Source organism: Mastigoproctus giganteus, chromosome 2 (genome assembly GCF_048544385.1).
Source record: "Mastigoproctus giganteus isolate SK-2022 chromosome 2, ASM4854438v1, whole genome shotgun sequence".
In the NCBI taxonomy this organism is placed as follows: Eukaryota; Metazoa; Arthropoda; class Arachnida; order Uropygi; family Thelyphonidae; genus Mastigoproctus; species Mastigoproctus giganteus.
In genome coordinates, this window is record NC_143576.1 from 233,806,870 (window position 1) to 233,826,370 (window position 19,501).

General features: G+C 38.5%; 1 protein-coding gene across 1 annotated transcript in view; it reads right to left on the bottom strand.

The window, feature by feature from the left end:
• The window catches only part of LOC150090253 (E3 ubiquitin-protein ligase rififylin), a 95,815-nt gene extending 85,350 nt beyond the window's left edge, over window positions 1-10,465 (bottom strand). The window contains exon 1 of the mRNA XM_090369035.1: window positions 10,383-10,465. Within this exon, the coding sequence (XP_090225161.1) occupies window positions 10,383-10,441 (59 nt within the window). The 5' untranslated portion in view covers window positions 10,442-10,465. The remainder of the gene's footprint in view (window positions 1-10,382) is intronic.
• Between the last annotated feature and the right edge of the window lie 9,036 nt (window positions 10,466-19,501).

The window sequence follows — 19,501 nt, forward strand, 5'->3', positions numbered from 1 at the left end:
CATACACCTTTGATACCTGTGGGTTTTAATATGGTCCAAGGCTAACTCTATAGCATACAACTCGGCTGTATATATGCTGCATTGTTGGGGAATCTTTCCAGATATAGAAAGACCTGGAAAGATAGCAGCAGATCCAACAGACAACTCCGACTTCGAGCCATCAGTGAAGACAGGCAAGAAGTTGGAATATTCGGCCCGGTGGGCAGCGTAGAGTTGGTGGTAGACAGCAGGTGGAGTTACTGACTTACCCCAATTTTTAAGGGAGAAGTCACATGATGGTAAGCGAGCATGCCAGGGTGGAAGTGGTTGCCTTGGTGACTGGGCAACATTGTCTACCATGATGTCGAGCTCTCTTAGCAGCTCTTGGACGCGGATACCAAAAGGCCGGTTGGCAGTCTGACGAGTGTTATATAGGTTTTCCCATGGGATGGGAAGAAGGAATGCAAATTTTAGCATCACAGTTGAATAACACTCTTTCTCCAAAGAAGACAGAAGTAGACAAGACTTCAGTTATAATTCGGAGACAGCATGGGTTTGTTAAGGTTTGGTTTGGTTTTTTTTTTTAGGAGCATTAGCAACCAAGGCCATATTGCTCCGGAATATGCGGTGGTCATTCCCGGACCTTTCCGCATCCTCCGTATTTGGTGGTGACGGGCTCGAACCCCGGTCTAATCAAGAAGCCTGTGCTACGCACGGTTTGTTAAGGGGAAGTCTTGTCTGACCAATCTGATTGGAAACTATGATGTGGTCACAAAGGAACTGGATGCAAAGAATAATTTTGATATCATATACTTGGATCTTAGGAAGGCTTTTGATTCTGCTGCACATGGAAGACTACTGTACAAATTGGAGCAATGTGGCATTAAAAGTAAATTGCTGCTATGGATAAAGGGATGATTGAGTGGGAGAAGATAGTGTGGCAATCAATGGACACTGCTCTTCGTGGACTAATGTTATTAGTGGAGTGCTCCAGGGTTCAGTGTTGGGTCCACTGTTGTTTTGTATTTATTAATGATACTGATGAAAGCATATCAGGCTTAATGTCTAGGTTTGCAGATGATACAAAGGTTGGCAGGGTTGTTAATGATAGTAAAGACAGTATGCTACTGCAACAGGATCTAGAAAAGTTGAACAGATGGGCCGAGCGGTGGCAACTGAAATTCAACATTGACAAAGGTAAAGTACTGCATATGGGTAGCAGTAACCCAAGAGTAACATATCAACTGTGTGGTACTACATTCAAGGTGGTAGAGAATGAAAAGGACCTGGGGGTAATTGTGCAATCAGATATTAAACTTTCTGAGCAGTGCAGACGGTCTGCAAGGGTAGCTCATGGTGTCTTGTCAATGATATACAGGAATTTTTCTAGCAGGGATAAAGAGATGAATTCCCCTTGTATAAGGCAATGGTCAGGCCACACTGAGTACTGTATACAGGTATGGAGGCCTCGTTTTAGAAAGGATTTAGAGCTGCTGGAACGAGTACAGAGAAGGGCAATAAGATAAGTGAAAGAAACAAAGGGTTGCTCATACAAAGAAAGACTTAAGTTCTACAAATTATAATGTCTGGAGACTAGGCTACTGCAAGGTGACCTGATTGAGGTGTATAAGGCCTCGAATGGTTTGAGCAAGCTCAATGCTGATGAGATTCTTCCTCTTGCCCAGATTAACTGCCTGAGGGGGCATAAATTCAAATTGAGGAAAGATAGTTGCAGTTGCAGAATAAATATGCAGAAATTTGCCTTAAGCCAGCGGGTGGTTGACTGCTGGAACAAATTTCCATCGTCATTGCAGAGTTGACAGCTTAAATAAATTCAGGCAAAACTAGATTAACATTTCGAGGCAAATGGAAAGTTTTTTTTTTTTTTTTTTGGCTGATGCTGTATAAGTTTGCTTTCTTGCATCATATGCCTCTACTAATGTTAATGCTAAGATGTGGAAGTTCATTTGTTTCTAATAATAGCACCAACAATGGACTGGTGCTATTATTATAGTATCAAATGATGTAAGAGCAATCTTATAGAGCATCAGACAAAAAATATATATAATAAATAAAATAATAAATATTATAGAAAACACTTCCTGTAGCACCTGTAATCTTTCTCTTATCCTTCCTTAAATTTATTAAAACTACCCACCTGCACAACACCAGACGGCATTTGTTCCATCAATCAATCCCTCTCTGGTTGAAAGCAAATTTTCTCACATCTATCCTACAATCATACTTTTTAAATTTACATTTATGTCTCCTTGTATATGTCATCTGAGCAAGAGTTTGCATGCCATCTGCTTTTAACTTACTTAATCCAGTTAAGGCCTTAAACACTTTATTCAGAACACCAATAAAGTCACAAAGCAGGCAAATTAAGGCAGATTATGAGAAGTCTGGCAAAGCATGCAATGAAAAGCAGCACAGATTTCTTTACTTATGTAAGGACTTGAAGGAAGAAGATGAATCACATTTATGTCAACTGACTGTTGAGATCCCACTCAACTCAGGTTTCTGACAAAGTAAAGAGATATTTTGCATCTAAATTCAAAAGGAATATTTTAGTGATCTGGATGCTGAAATGAGTCAAATTCTAACAGAGATGAATGATGTTGTGATAACTGAGGGAAAGTGGAAGAGAGAAAGAAAGCTAAACATAAAAAGAGGCACCTGGGATGGATGGGATCTATCCAATTATATTAAGGGAGGCAGCAAAAGAGATACATACCTTTAGCCATGATTATGAGAGCATCCTTGGATTCACTGGGGTCCTCTCTGGACTGGAGATATGCAAATGTACCCACAAATTCCCAAAAGGTGATTAAAGGGTGACAGTAGTAATTACAAACCTGTCAATTTGACTTCAGTTCCAGGAAAAATAATGGAGTAACTAGTTAAAGTAGTAATGCAGGACCATCTAGACAAGAATGCAGTTTAGTGGAGTTCCCAGAATTCTATAACAGCAATAATGATAGTATACTACTGCAACAGGATCCAGAAAAGTTGGGCAAATAGGCTGAGAGGTGGCAGCTGAAGGTTAACGTTGAAAAATGCAAAGTACTGCATATGGGTAGCAGTAACGTACCAACTGTGCAGTACTACACTCAGGACAGTGGAGAATGAAAAAAACCTGGGGGTAACTGTGAAGTCAGATATGTATGTTTCTGAGCAGTGCAGATAGGCTGGAAGAGCAGCTCATGGGGTCTTGTCAATGATATACAGAAATTTTGCTAGAAGGGATAAGGAGATGATTATCCCTTTGTATAAGGCTTGGTCAGGCCAAACCCTGAGTACTGCATATTGGTCTGGAGGCCTCAATTTAGGAAGGAACTAAAGCTTCTGGAACAAGTGCAGAGAAGGGCAACAAGATTGGTGAGGGGGAACAAAAAGGGTTATCCTTTTTGTTATCGATACTTACTGATACTTAGTATCAGTAAGAGTATCCACGTGTTGGACAAGATTTTGCAGCTCTGGCGAATGCTAAGTTTTTAATTATATTTAGCCATTTTATTGACTTAATTGTTATATTAAATAATTTTCTATAAGTAACTTATAGTCCTAGTCAAGTTCCTTGGTTTATTTTGAATTTAGATAGCGATTTTGAAAGTTAATACTTAGTGTCCGCAGATTTACCATTCGTAACTTTCGTCACTGTTATACGACATAGCGTATATCCTGAACTAGATAAAACTAGATAGCGAAACACGTAGCACTGTATTAGAAATCTGTTAGCTTAGTATAGCATGGTATTATCAATTAATCAGTAAAATTTATTAATCTTATTAAATTTCATTGTCAATTAAATTGCACTTAAATGGAATCATGACGCAGACTAGAGCAGCAAAGCAATACTCACAGATTAGCGAGAGTGCTGTGGCTCGGGGGAGAACCAAAGGGGGCAATTCTCCAATGCATCACAGTCTAAAAAAATGCACAAAATGTAAAATGTTTGCGGACCTGTCTAGAACAGGACATGATCTAGCCAAGGAGGATGTCTTTGTGTGTGCTAGGTGCAGAGACTGTGAGGAAATTAGGTGCCACAGCATTTTGATGGTATCTATGAGAGTTTTAGGTGTAAGGTGTAAGGCCCTCAAGGAAATTAATAAGAGGGGCCTATCAAGCTCTCAGCTGAGTAACTCAACACCAGAGTACACTCCTGTGCATCAGGCAACACAGCGGCAATCTCCAAGGCAAAATGTGCTGTTCCCACAGGAACTAGTTACTGTTGGTGACTCTATTGTCAGGGAGATGGGGAATATATTATGCAAAAAGGATAGGTGTAACAGGACCAGGGTATGTCTGCCAGCAGCAAAAGTTGATGACGTTGTAGAGCAGATATTAAGGGCACAAAAGGCAATAATGTTGTACACGTTGGCACTAATGACCTTAAGAGATCTGAAAATTTAATTAACAAGTACAGGTCAATATTGAAAAAAAGTTGCGAGCTAGGGTTGAATTTGAAACTGTCTGCAATTCTGCTCAGACACTATAGGAGGGAGTATATGATGAGAGCCTTATCAATTAATTTGGCCCTGGAGAGATTATACAATTTTACATTGTACAGTTTTTTCAGTGTGGTCTGTGCTTGCTAATAGGAGAGACTGTTTCTACAGGGATGGGATACACTTAAACAGAAAGGGTGTAAGAATATTTGCTGATGCTATCGAGGCAGTGGTAGATGGGTCAGAAAACTGCTAGCTTGGGAGATTCACAGACTAAAAGATGAACAGTAGCTGCAGGCAGAGGTGAAAGCGATTCTTGCACTGCTTCTAGTGTAATGAGCAGCCGCCTAGAGAGCACATTGCTGGGAGTCATCACGGAACAAGTAAATACATGGGCTGCGTTAGGGTAACTAAGAGTAAGAACAGGTGCATGTATACTTGCGTGTACACCAATGCTAGAAGTTTGGTAAATAAATTTGATGAATTTGAGGTATTTATCAAAGCATCAAAATTGGAATCTGGAGAGTACAATATGTACAGAGAGGTTAGACATGATAGGAAGGGAGGAGGGGTTATGCTGTTGGTTAAGAAACAAAATCTAAGGAAGTGCATCCAGTTGACATGGGTGGACAGTGCAATGTTGAGTCAGTTTCGTGTGACATAAACACTGGGAAAGGGAAAATGAGAGTAGGAGTGTGTTACAGGCCTAATAACTGACGAGTACAATGAACAATTGTGCAGAGAAATAGTGTAGTGTGGGCCAGTAAATCAGAATGTCTTGTAATGGGAGATTTTAACTTTCCAGATATTGACTGGAACTTGTGGGTTGGTCACTTGCACGGTAGCAAGACTTTTGTGAATTTCTTGGCAGATTGTTTTCTACAGTAACATGTTCAAGGGGCAACCAGAGAGGGTAATACTCTTGATCTGATTATCAGCAGTGATTATTCATGCATTAGGAATTTGCAGATAAAGGAACCACTAGTTGACAGTGATCACAGTCTACTGATGTGAGATTTACTTAAAGATTTAACTACCATCAAGGGTAAAGGGAAGGGTTTTTGTTTTCTTAAAGGTGACTATAGTGGTTTCAGGCAGTTTTTGAATTCTATACAGTGGGATCAACTGATGATGTTAAAAACAGTGAATTCTAAATGGGAGGCCTTCAGGGAATTAATCTTGGAAGCTACTAGGCTTTTCATACAAACTAAGTAATACTGTTCAGGATTTAGGCCTAAATGGATGTCAGATGAACTAATGAGGCTCATGGCAGAGAAGAAAAATGCATGGGATGCATATAAATTAGGTGACACAGAAGCTTATGGCAGATATAAGATAGTCTGTAATCAAGTCAGAAAGGAGGTTAGGCAAGTGAAGGCTGATTACGAGAAATCCTTGGCAAAAGATGCAAAGAAAAACAGGAAGGGGATGAATCAAATTGGTCCACTTGATGTTGGTGGTTCGACTGTTGATGATCCTGCTCAGATAAGCTGACAAACTGAATGAGTATTTTGAATCTACATTCACACGAGGAATTCCGTAAGGAGGGGGAGGACACAAGTTTACTAAACTCTTAACAGGGAGCTAAACGATTTTCTAATAATGGAGAGCAAAGTGGAGGAGAAATTGTTGAACTGAACATAAAAGGCACCTCGGGCAGATGGAATCTATCTAATGATATTGAAGAAGGCATCGCGAGAAGTAAGCAAACACTTAGCCATAATTATGAGAGCGTCCTTAGATTCAGGAGAGGTCCCCATGGACTGGATGTGCAAATGTATCCCCAATTCAAAAAGGGGCTTCAAAGGGTGACATTAATTATGGACCTGTTAGTTTAACTTCTGTTCCAGGGAAAATAATGGAGTCACTGGTTAAAGAAGTGATGCAGGATCACCTGAAACAAGACTGCAGTAATAGTTCAGACACAGCATGGGTTTGTTAAGGGGAAGTCTTGTCTGACCAATTTGATTGGATACCACGATGTGGTCACAAACTGGATACAAAGAATAATTTTGATATTATATACTTGGATTTCAGGAAAGCTTTTGATACTGTTGCACATGGAAAACTGATGTACAAATTGGAGTGGTATGGCATTAAGGGCAAATTGCTGCAATGGATAAAGGAATTTGAGTGGAAGACAGCAGAGAGTGGTAATAAATGGACACTGCTCTACGTGGACTAATGTTATTAGTGGAGTCCCCCAGGGTTCGGTGCTGGGCCCCTTGTTGTTTTATGTATTTGTTAATGATATTGATGAAGGTATATCAGGCTAAATATCCAAGTTTTCAGATGATACAAAGGTTGGCAGGCTGTTAAAGACAGTATGCTACTCAAACAGGATCTAGAAAAGTTAGGTAGATGAGCTAAGAAATGGAAACTGAAGTTTAATATTGACAAATACAAAGTACTGCATATGGGTAGCAGTAACCCAAGAGAAATGTACCAACAGAATGGTACTACACTCAAGGTGGAGAATGAAAAAGAAATGGGGGCAATTGTGCAGTCAGATATGAAGTTCTGTGAGCAGGTCGTGCAGTTTTGTCAATGATATATAGGGATTTTGCTAGCAGAGACAAGGTGATTATATCTTTGCATAAGGCAATGGTCAGGCCACACCTTGAGTACTTCACACAAGTCTGGAGGTCTCATTTTAGAAATGATGCAGAGTTGCTGATATGAGTACAGAAAAGGGCAACAAGATTGGTGAGAGGAACAAAGGTGTTCTCTTACCAGGAGAGGCTTAAATTCTGTAAGTTGCAGCATCTGGAGACTAGGCTCCTGCAGGGTGATCTGACTGAGGTATACAAGGTCTTGAATGGTTTGGGCAGGCTCAATGCTGATGGGAAACTTCCACTTGCTGAGATTAAGAACCTGAGGGGGCATAGATTCAAGTTGAGGAAAGACAGTTGTAAAATAGACGTGGGGAAGTTTGCCTTTAGCCAGTGGGTAATTGATTGCTGGAACAGATCTTCCATCTGTTGTTGTGGAAGTTGATAGCTTAAATAAATTTAAGGCTGAACTACATGCTATTGCTTACCAAGATAGGCTTAAAATCTGCAATCTGGAGACTCGGCACCTGCGAGATGTGTGGAAATTTGCTTTTGGCAGGGGGTTGGTTGATTGCCAGAGCAAACTTCCATCTGTCTTTGTGGAAGTTGATAGCTTAAATAAATTCAAGGCAGAACTGGACAAGCTTTTGGAGCAAATGGATGGATGAAAATTTTTTTTTTTTGGCCAATGCTGTATAAGCTTGCTTTCTTGCATCATATGTCTCTACTAATGTTAATGTTACTGCAATAATTGCCTACCTCTTTTGCTGCTTCTTTTAAAATAAATAGACAGATTCCATCAGTCCCAGATATCTTTTTGCAATTTTAGTTTCAACAACTTCTCTTTAACTTTCCTCTAGGTGTTCACATAACTACAAGTATTTAGCACCCAGTTAGAATTAGGTACACTGCTGGTATATTGATCTCTAAAAAATTTCATGTGTGATGCAGAAGCAATATATTTATTGAGTTTGTCAGCAGTGATATTGATTCAACTTATCTGGGAAAAAAAAAAAAAAAAAACTTCCTCATTCATTTCACAGATATGTGGCTCAATTCTAATTTCACTGATGGCCATTTCTACCAACAACCTGCCTCATTTCCTTTTTCTGCCAGAATCTCAATTCTCAGTACTACTAATATCAGTTGCTACTCAACTGCTACTCATATCAGTTGCAATAATTCACTATCATTCCTCTCCCTTCAAAAGTGTTAGTTGTGCTTATGTTTGTCTGGTATTCCTTGTCAGAGACTTCCTAATTTGGAATCTCTTCTATTTGATCTTCTCTGTCTTAAAATCTCCCTACCCCATTCTGTCAAATTTATCTGAATTTTCCCAAGTCCACTAATCACTCAGAACTTGTTGTTGTTTGGTTTTTAGGAGCATTAGCAACTAAGGCCATATTGCTCTGGGGATATGCGGTGGTCATTCCCTGACCTTTCCACATCCTCCATATTTGGTAGGTACGGGCTCGAACCCCGGTCTAATCAAGAAGCGTGTGATAAGCACTGCTGCTCCTGCCCACTTGGCTACGGAGGCGCCCACTCAGAACTAATTTCTTCTTTGTGAAACTCTTTCTATAATCTAACTTTCCTAACAGTGAGATAATTTTCCTTTGTGATTTTAATGTTTACAATTCCATTTGGGTTCTGTTCTCTAGTTATACAGACCCAGCTGTTTGAGATGGATCTGTGCAAGTAGAAAACTGTTTGGGTTGACTACATCAAATTCAGATTTTTACCTAAAATCTTCATTTGATGTTATGAACTTGAACAGTTTACTTTTACTCTATTGAATTAATTATTTTAGTAGAACATCTTATAATTCCTCTCAGAAATAGAATTATTGTGCTCTCTAATTATCATATTTAGATAAACAGACAAGTCCACGGGTGGCCAAACTTAACCTAGGAGCTGCGCAAGATAGTCTTCGATGGCTTGAGGACCACCTAAGTTAATTTTCAAAGAGCTTGGGTGACTTTTAATAAATAAAATTCACACAGACAGTAAAATTTTACTTTTCAGATTGAGCTACTTCAAAATCTGTTAGTAACTTCATTTTAACTATGTTTAACATGCTACTGAATAAGGTAAACAAATACTATCTTATAGTATATCATAAAATGATGGGAAAAATACAGCCAAAAGAATTGGAGTTGCATTATGATTAATTAATTTCATATTTTAAGGTCTGTTTTTAAAAAAGTAGGTTAACAGGCATTTTGAAGATGAAACTGTCTTTCCCAATGGTGAAACAGTGCATGATAAGAGACAATTTTCTTTCCTTTTTTTTTTTTTTTTTTTTGATATTTTCATAACTACTTATTTTTGTATGGTTAGAATTGCTTGCATTTTTTGAAAAATTCCAGAATTCCACAAAAATTTTTTGAAAAATAAATAAATTATTTATTTATAATTTCCTGTTAATCAAGATATTACTTTGACACTTGACTTTTCCCAGTCTATATGTTCATGGGAGCCACTGTCAAAGAGCTCCATGCAGCAGCTTTCTGCATTGACTAGTCCAGTCAGTGCAGAAAGATGGTAAACATTTCTTGAAAAATCAAATTTATTCTCTATGCAGATGGATTAAAAATTAGTCTGCAGTGTCTGACCCCACAAAGTGTTTCAATTAACCAAACACGGTTCGACCAAAACCCGTCTGATCTAATCCAATATTGATAGAGTTTAACAGTAATCCTGACACATCAACCCATTGTAACACACAAAACACAAAAATCACTTAAAATTAACACCTGCACTGCATGGTGGTATTATTCTGGTGGTCATCTAACGTAAAGACGGTGTAGTGTATACTCAAATTTCCTTTCATGATAATACTGAATACTTACTCCCAAAAAATTAAAGAAAGACTTTTTACGACGTATCGGAGAAGTTTCAAATTTTTACACCCTCCCGGCCGTTTCGAGGATAAGCCTTATGTCAATTTTATTGTAACGCTGAATGTAACTGTTAACTAATAAACCGGTTTTATTCTTGCAGTTTCAGATAAAATGCAGGACAAACACAACATATATTATCAGGATAATATATTTTAGAAAAGTTGGAGAAATTCATGACTATTTTAATTATGGTATAAAACTAAATATGGGAATGGATATCGTGACGGCGTTAGTTAACACTTACTTTTAAGTATAGCAGCACAGCAAATACCTATTAAAATTAAATGTTTACACATAACGTCTTGAAAGTGGTAAGTTTTACAGTTATAAAAATTAGCAAACAGGAACCTGTCAACTATCTTTATCAACACCAACATACGTAAACATTGCACTAATCACAGATGGATATAGCAGACAAGCAGCAGGGCTTCACAGATACAGTGAATGAAACAAAAGAAATGCAGAAACAAATGGCAGCAAATCTGACGTACACTCACCTAATCTTTAATTTTGGTTGCGTAATACTGATAACCCTTTCAATATTAATGCGTTTCATGCAGCAATATAATTTTAAACACAAACTGATTCGTTACATTATAATCAGGATACGAGTTCAGATACTATTCTGCCAACTGCTCGCCCTCCCAGTCATTTTTCAATTAAAAAAAAAAATGTGTAACAAAAAATATTTCATGTTATTTTACTTGTACTAGGTGCAGTTTAAACCTCAAAATCAAAATGGGGTTTCTAGTTCTTTAGTTACAATATTGAGAACATTGACCTTTTTCTATAGTCAGTTGTTTTCTCTGTACAGTTGGCTTCCCATAACTGGTCACATATTTGAAAGGATTTGGGTTTCATTTTCATTGCAAGACAGGAGAAGAGAGAAAAGTGACATAATCAAGGATATGGAATGGATTGTGCATCAGAACGGCGTTCTGGTTCATCAGTAATTCAGTCATGCACTGTATGTATTTGATTATTAAACATAAGATGTTTTATTAACAAGAACGTAGAACTTCTAAAGGACCTTTCAAACGAATCGAATTAGTTGGATACTGGCAGCCGAGGTACGATTTCATTTCGAAATACAAGGATTTTCATCCCACCTAGTGCCAACAAGCATCTGGAAGAGGTACATTGGGCCAAAATATATTTGGCTTAGTTACAGATGCTTTTTCATCAACCCCTAAGGGTTTTGCTTAAGGGAATTTTTAGAATTATCCAGGCTATGCTGTATGGCTGAGCCAGAACGAGTAGTATTAGTAGTAGTAGTAGAGGCATGTGGTGAAGCAAAAAAAAGCAAGCTTATGTAGCACAAATAAATAAATAAATAAATAAATATCTCGCACATCCATTTCCTATAAAAGTTTGTTCAGTTCTTCCGTGAATTTATTTCAGCTATAAACTTCCACAACGACAGATGGAAGTTTGTATCGGCAATCAACTAACGCTGGCAAAAAAGCAGATTTCTGCACATCTAGGAGTATTTCTACACTTGAGAGAGTAATTCGGAAGTGCACTCTGCTTTCTCATTTAACTATATCATACAAAGCACCTCGTCCCGGCAAATGCTATACGGATTCAAATAATAACATTACCTGGAGCTGCAAAATATATTTCAAAAACTACACCTTCTGCATAGAATTATACTTTAAAAAATTAGCACTCTCCTCCTAATCACTATCGAAACCTTCAGTTTGGCGTCTGTAACTAAGTTCGCAAAGTGAATTACAATACCGAATAAAGGTCAGTATATTCTAGGAACGCTCCTGTGTTAATCTATGGTAGTAACTAGTTTACAACCAGTTACTACCTAACCGCAGGGACTCACATCTGGTGAGCATGGGCTTGCCACACCGACAGTCCTAAGCTGGATATCATCATTCTTCTCTTTCTTGGTGATTCTTTTCTAGTTTTGACTCTCTCTCTCTCTCTCTCTCTCTCTCTCTCTCTCTCTCTCTCTCTCTCTCTCTCTCTCTCTCTCTCTCTCTCTCTCTCTCAGGATAACTCGGAAATTTTTTTTTTTTTTGGCTGGTGCAGCATGAGCCTCAGGCTTCCTTGCACCATGTAGCTAATAATAATAAGCTTCTGTGTCGCATAATAATTTAATGCATCCAATGCATTAGTTCGTCTGTCATCCATTTCGGCCTAAATTTGAATGGTATTTCTTAGTTGGTACGAAAAGCCTAACTGTTTCTACGATTAATTCCCTGAATGCTTTCCATTTAGAAATGGCTGATGCGAGCATCATCAGTTGGCCCAGAATTTGAAAACTATCTCATACCATTGTAGTCACATTTACGAAAGCAAAACCCTCCCCTTTCCCTTCATGGTGGTAACATCTTTAAGTAAATCGCAAATCAATACACAGCAATCATACCACCAGTGAACCTTGCCCTCGTCGGTAGCGCAGTTGGTACAATCGCCGTTTTCTCCATACCGGGTGGAAAAGACTTGAATCGGAGTCCCGTGAATGCCATGAGGAATTGCTATGGTTCTTTTTTTTTCACAATGTGGCTGGTCTCAGTCGAGGGTAATACGGTGTTCCTCCGGGAAACTCGGGTTTTTTGGCGAGAAAAACTGAAAATCGACCACAGAACACACACAATTTACAGACAATATACACGGAACAACATAGCCTTAGTTGCTGTTAGACAGTACAGGGAGGGAGGAGGGGTTATGCTGTTAGTTAAGAAACACATAAAATCTAAGGAAGTGAATCCAATTGATGTTGGTGGACAATGCAATGTTCAGTCAGTTTGGTGCGACATAAGCACTGGGAAAGGAAAAATGAGAGAAGGTGTGCGTTATAGGCCTAATGAATGTGATTATTATAATGAGCAATTGTGCAGACAAATGGAGTGGGCCAGTAAATCAGAGTGTCTCATAATGGGGGATTTTAATTTCCCAGATATTGACTGGAATTTGTGGGTTAGTCATTCGCACACTAGCAATACTTTTGTGGATTTATTGGATGATTATTTTCTACATCAGCATGTTCTGGAGGCAACTAGAGGGAGTGATACTCTTAATCTGATTATCAGTAGTGATTCTTCATGCATTACGATTCTGCAGATAAAGGAACCACGAGGTGGCAGTGATCACAGTGTGCTGAAGTGGGATTTACTAAAGAGGTGACTACTATCAAGGGTAAAGGAAAGGGTTTTTGCTTTCATAAAGGTGACTACAGTGGTCTGAGACAGTATTTAAATTCGATATGGTGGGACCAACTGATGATGTTACCAACAGCAAATTCAAAATGGGAAGCATTCAAAGAATTAATCTTGGAAGCTACTAGGCTTTTCATACCAACTAAGAAATATTGTTGAAGATTTAGGCATAAATGAATGTCAGATGAACTAATTAGACATGAGACAGAGAGGAAAAATTCATGGGATACATATAAAATAACAGGTGATACAGAAGCCTATGATAGATATAAGCTGGTCTGTAACCAAATCACAAAGGAGGTTAGGTAGGCTAAGGCATATTACGAGAAATATTTGGAAAAGGATGCAAAGAAAAACAGCAAAGAGTTCTTTATTTATGTAAACTCTAGAAAGAAGGGGATGAATCAGATTGGTCCACTTGATATCGATGGTTAAACTGTTGATGATCCGCTCAGGTAGCTAAAAAACTAAATGAATATTTTGCATCTACATTGACACATGAGGTGTTATTCAGGGAGGGGAATTCCAGAGGTGTATTAAACTCTGGCAGTAAACTACATAATCTTGTAATAACTGAGAGTAAAGTGAAGGAGAAATTGTTGAAGATGAACATAAGAAAGGCACCTGCGGTGGATGGAATTTATCCAGTTATACTAAAAGAGGTGGCAAAGGAAGTAAGCAAAAATCCTTAGCAATAATTATGAAAGCTTCCCTGGATTCATGGGGGGGGGGAGAGTACCCATTGACTGGAGATGTGCAAATTTGACCCCAATCCACAAAGGAGAATCAAAGGGAGACCCAGGTAATTACATACCTGTCAGTTTAATTTCTGTTCCAGGGAAATTAATGGAGGCACTGGTTAAAGAAGCATTGCAAGATCATCTAGACAAGACTTCAGTTATAGCTCGGACACAGCATGGGTTTGTTAAGGGGAAGTCTTGTCTGACTAATTTGATTGGATACCACGATGTAGTCATAAACGAACTGGATGCAAAGAATAACTTTGATATTATATATTTGGATCTTAGAAAGGCCTTTGATACTGTTGCACATGGAAAACTGCTGCACAAACTGGAGCAGTGTGGCATTGGAGGCAAATTGCTGCTATGGATAAATGGATGGTTGAGTGAGAGAAGACAGAGAGTGGCAATCAACGGATATTGCTCTTCGTGGACTAATGTTATTGGTGGAGTCCCTCAGGGTTCAGTGTTGGGTTCATTGTTGTTTTTAGTGTTTATAAATGATATTGATGATCGTATATCAGGCTTAATGTCTACGTTTGCAGACAATACAAAGGTTGGCATGGTTATTAATGACAATAATGAGAGTACGCTGCTGCAACAGGATCTAGAAGAGTTGGGCGGATGGGCTGAGAGGTGGCAAATGAAGTTTAACATTGATAAATGTCAAGTTCTACATATGGGAAGCAATAACCCCAGAGTAATGTATCAACTCTGTGGTACTAGACTGGCGGTGGTAGAGAATGAAAAGGACCTGGGGGTAATTGTCCAGGCAGATATGAAGTTTTCTGAGCAGTGCAGATGGTCTGCAAGAGAAGCTCATGGTGTCTTGTTAATGATATACAGGAATGTTTCTAGCAGGGATGAAGAGGCGATTATCGCCTTGTATTAGACAATGGTCAGGTCACACCTGGAGTACTGTATACAGGTCTGGAAGCCTGATTTTAAGAAGGATGTAGAGCTGTTGGAACGAGTACAGAGAAGGGCAACAAGATTAGTGAATGGAAAAAAGGGTTGCGCTTACGAAGAAAGGCTTAAGTTTTGCAAATTACAGTGTTTGGAGACTAGGCGAGGTGATCGTATTGAGGTGTATAAAGCCTTGAATGGTTTGAGCATGCTCAATGCTGATGGGATTCGTCCTCTTGCTCAGAATAATCACCTGAGAGGGCATAAATTCAAATTGAGGAAAGACAGATGTAGCATAGATGTGCGGAAGTTTGCGTTTAGCCAGCGGGTGGTTGATTGCTGGACGAAAATTCCACCTGTCATTGTAGAAGTTGACAGCTTAAATATTTTAAAGGCAGACTTGACAAAAATTTGAATTAAGTGGATGGGTGAAATAAGGGTTTTTTTTTTTTTTTTTTTTGGCTGATCGTATATAAGCTTGCTTTCTTGCATCAAATCCCTTTGCTAATGCTAATTACATCAACAACAGTAGTTCTTTTATCTCCAGATTCTTCTTGCATGAATAAACACTGTCGATAGTGAGATCAATGTTATTACTCCCTCTTTTTACCTCTCTAATATGCTGCTGTAGAATACAGTGAATCCAACGATACATTTAATTGAAAGAGAGAGAGAAAAAAAAAAAGTTTCTATTGGAAACGTTCAATTCATTGTAAATATACACAAGTTGAATAGTGTTGTAAAGGCGTTCCTCGGCTATTTGGTCAGAGATTTACAAATAACTTACAACTAATAGGTGCATTAATGATACTTTAAATTATAGACAGGAGTAGATAGATTTATTTAGTCCCAGCTACCTTATTTAAATAAATAATTTTTTTGTTTATACTTCTGGACAACCATGCAGTGTTAGGAGTTCACAAGACAGAGTACAAGAAACAGCATAATAATGAGCAGTATTTAGCATTAGCATGAGCAGAGGCATATGATGAATGAAAGCAAGCTTATACAACATCAGCCAAAAAAACACCCTCCCATTTCGGTCATCCATTCATTCCAAATGCCTGTCTAACTTAGCTCAGCTTTAAATTTATTTAAGCTATTAACTTCCACAACAAGAGATTGAAATCTATTCCAGCAATCAACTAACTGTTGACTGAAGGCGAATTTGCGCACATCTATTCTACAACTGTCTTTCCTCAATATGAATCTATGTCCCCTCAAGTTCGTAATCTGATCAAGAGGAAAAAATCCCATCAACATTGAGCTTGCTGAAACCGCTGACGGCTTTGTACCTCAATCAGATCACCTCGCAGCTGCTAATCTCTAGTCGCTGCATTTTGTAGAACTTAAAAATTTTTTGGTACGAGCACCCCTTTGTTCCCTTCATTGTACTCTTTCTACATGCTTTCTAAAATAAGGCCTCCAGACCTGTACACAGTACTCAAGGTATGGGTTGCCCTTTGCCTTGTACAACGGAATAATCACCGCCTTCTCCCTGCTAGCAAAATTAGTATATATTATTGACAAGAAATCATGAGCTGCTCTGGCATTTCATCTACACTGCTCAGCGAACTTGATATCTGACTGCACAATTACCCCCAAGGTCTTTTTCATTCTACACTTCCCTTAGTGTTGTTCCACACAGTTAATACATTTCATACAGCTATAGATGGAAATTTCTTCAGGCAATCAACCACCCTCTGGCTAAAGGGAAATTTCCGCACATGTATTCTGCAACTCTCTTTCTTCAGTTTAAATTTATGTCCCCTCAGATGATTAATCTCAGCAAGATGAACAATCCCATCAGCATTGAGCTTGCTGAAACCATTATAGGCCTTATACAAATCAATGAGAGCACTTCGCAGGTGACTAGTTTCCAGTCACTGCAATTTTCAGAATTTAAGCCATTATGAGCAACCCTTTGGTCCCCTCACCAATCTCGTTGCCCTTCTCTGTACTCGTTACAGCAGCTCTATATCCTTGCTAAAATGAGGAAGGATAGAGACATGTATACAGATCTATATCCTTCTAGACCTCTAGAGTTGTAACAGTACTTAAGGTGAGGACTGACCATCGCCTCATACAAGGGGATAATCACCTCCTTCTCCTTGCTAGAAAAATTCCTGTACTTCATTGACAAGACATCATGTGCTACTCGTGCAGACTGTCTGCACTGCTCAAAAAATTTCACATCTGACTACACAAATACCCTAAAGTCTTTTCATTCTGTACTTTTCTGAGTGTAGTTCCTCACAGTTGATATGCTACTCTGGAGTTACTGTTACTCACGTGCAGTTACTTTATATTTGTCAATGTTAAACTTCAGTTGCCTCCTATCAGCCCATCTGCTCAATTCATCTAGATCCTGTTGCAGTAGTGTAATGCTAGTGTCATTAACAACCCTGCCAACCTCTGTATGGTCTGCAAACTTGGATATTAACCCTGATATACATTCATCAATATCATTAATAAATAGAGAAAACAACAATTGGCAAAATACTGAACCCTGATGGACTCTACTAATACCATCAGTCGTCGAAGAGCAGTGTCGATTGATTACCACTCTCTGTTTTTTTTCCCACACAACAACCGCTTTATCCAGAGCATCAGTTTGCCCTTACTGCCATACTGTCCAATATTTACAGTATCTTCCATGTGTAACAGTATCGAAATTTAATCTAAAATCCGAGTATATGATATTAAAATTATTTTTTGCATCCAGTTTCTTTGTGACCGCACCATGTTATCCATTCAAATTGGTCAGAAAATACTTCCCCTTAATGAACTCATGCTGTGTCTGGACTATAAATGCAGTCTTGTCTAGATGATCCTACAGTGCTTCTTTAACCAGTGCCTCCATTAATTTCTCCGGAACAGAAGCTAAACTTAGAGGTCTGCAATTACTTGAGTCACTCTTTGATCCTGCTTTGTGAATTAGGGATACATTTGCACATCTCCAGTCGAATGAAACATCTTCTGAGTCCAAGGAAGCCTTATAATTATGGCTAAAGGTTTGCTTACTTCTTTTATTGCTCCCATCTAGGTAAATCCCATCCACCCCAGGTGCTTTTCTTATGTTTAACTTCAACAATTTCTCCTCCACTTTGCTCTAAGTTATTACAAAATAATTTAGCTCCCTACCAGAATTAGATATAATTCTGGCATTCCCTTCCCTGAATATCTCCTCATCTCTGAATGTGAATGCAAAATACTCATTCAATCTTCCAGCTACCTGAGCAGGTTCAACCGTCCAACCATCAATATCAAATGGACCAATCTGATTCATCCTCTTTCTTCTAAAATTTACATAATTAAAAAATTCTTTGCTGGTTTTTTTTTTTTTGCATCTTTTGGCAAGGATTTCTCTCAATCTGCCCTCACCTGTCTATCCTCCTTTGGGACTACCTTACGGATGCAAGATATGCATCCCATGCATCTTACTTCTGTGCCACAACTCTCATTAGTTCATGCGATATCCATTTAGGCACCTTGAACAATATTTTTTAGTTTGTATGAAAAGTTTTGTAACTTCCAAGTTTAATTCTTTGAATGCTTCCCATTCAGAATTTGCCGTTGGTAACATCATCAGTTGCTTCAACTTTATGGAATTTTAAAATTGTCTGAGAACACTGTATTCACCTTTACGGGAAAAAAAAAAAACTTTTCCCTTTACCCATGATGGTAGTTACATCCTTGAGTAAATCCGATATCAGCACACTGTGAACATTGTCAGCTGTTCCTTTACTGCAGATTCTTACTGCATAAAGAATCACTGCTGATAATCAGTTCAAGAGTATTACTTCTTCAGTTTGCCTCTCGAACATGCTGGTCAAGAAAACAATCACCCAATAAATCCAAAAAAGCCTTGCTAGTGTGCGAATGACCAACCACAAGTTCCATTCAATATCTGGGATGTTAAAAATACCCCATTATAATAGAATCTGATTTAGTTGCCCACTCTAATTTCCTGCACAGTAGTTCATTGTACTAATCGGAGTCATTAGGCCTGTAACACACTACTTGTCTCAGTTTTGTTTTCCCAGTGCTTATGTCACACTAAACTGATTCAACACTGCACTGTCCACCCATGTCAAGTGGATGCACTACTTTAGATTTTGTGTTTCTGAACTAACAGCATAACCCCTCCTCCCTGCCTACCCTGTCTATCCTTTCTGTACACATAGTACTCCCCAAATTCCAATTCTGTATTCCTTATAATATTAATAATAAGATTCTTTATTAACATAAATTGTATACAAAAGTGATTCCTTACACAGAAAGTCAGAGGAATCTTACAATACGTTGTTTATACAAGTGATTTTTTTTATTAAAAAAATAAAATAAATAATAATAAATAAATAAAAAAACAAAAATTATAATCAAAATGTAATAGTAATTAAAATGAAAAAGGACTACAAATTGAGCATAACATGGAATGACATCGGCTAACTAAGACCGGCACTTACACAATTGTCCTTTACAAACATAAAGAGAGGCCAAGATGCCATCGCGAAATGCCTTGTCAATTGACCACAGGTCGATGTCGATGTTGAACGAGTTGAGAGTGTCCAGATTCACATTTGGGAAATGTCTCTTGAAATTCTGTAACCTTTGGAGCCTTGAGCACAAGGAGGGGAAGGGGGAGTACTGCAGAGATCTCTGCCTGGCAACCGCCAAACAATCAACCGTATTCCAGATGTTGATGTGATCATGCTTAGCTGAGCACAGATGAAGAAATGCCTTTATTTTTAGCACATGAACTCTATGGACTGTGGACGTGTATTGCAGTTCGGA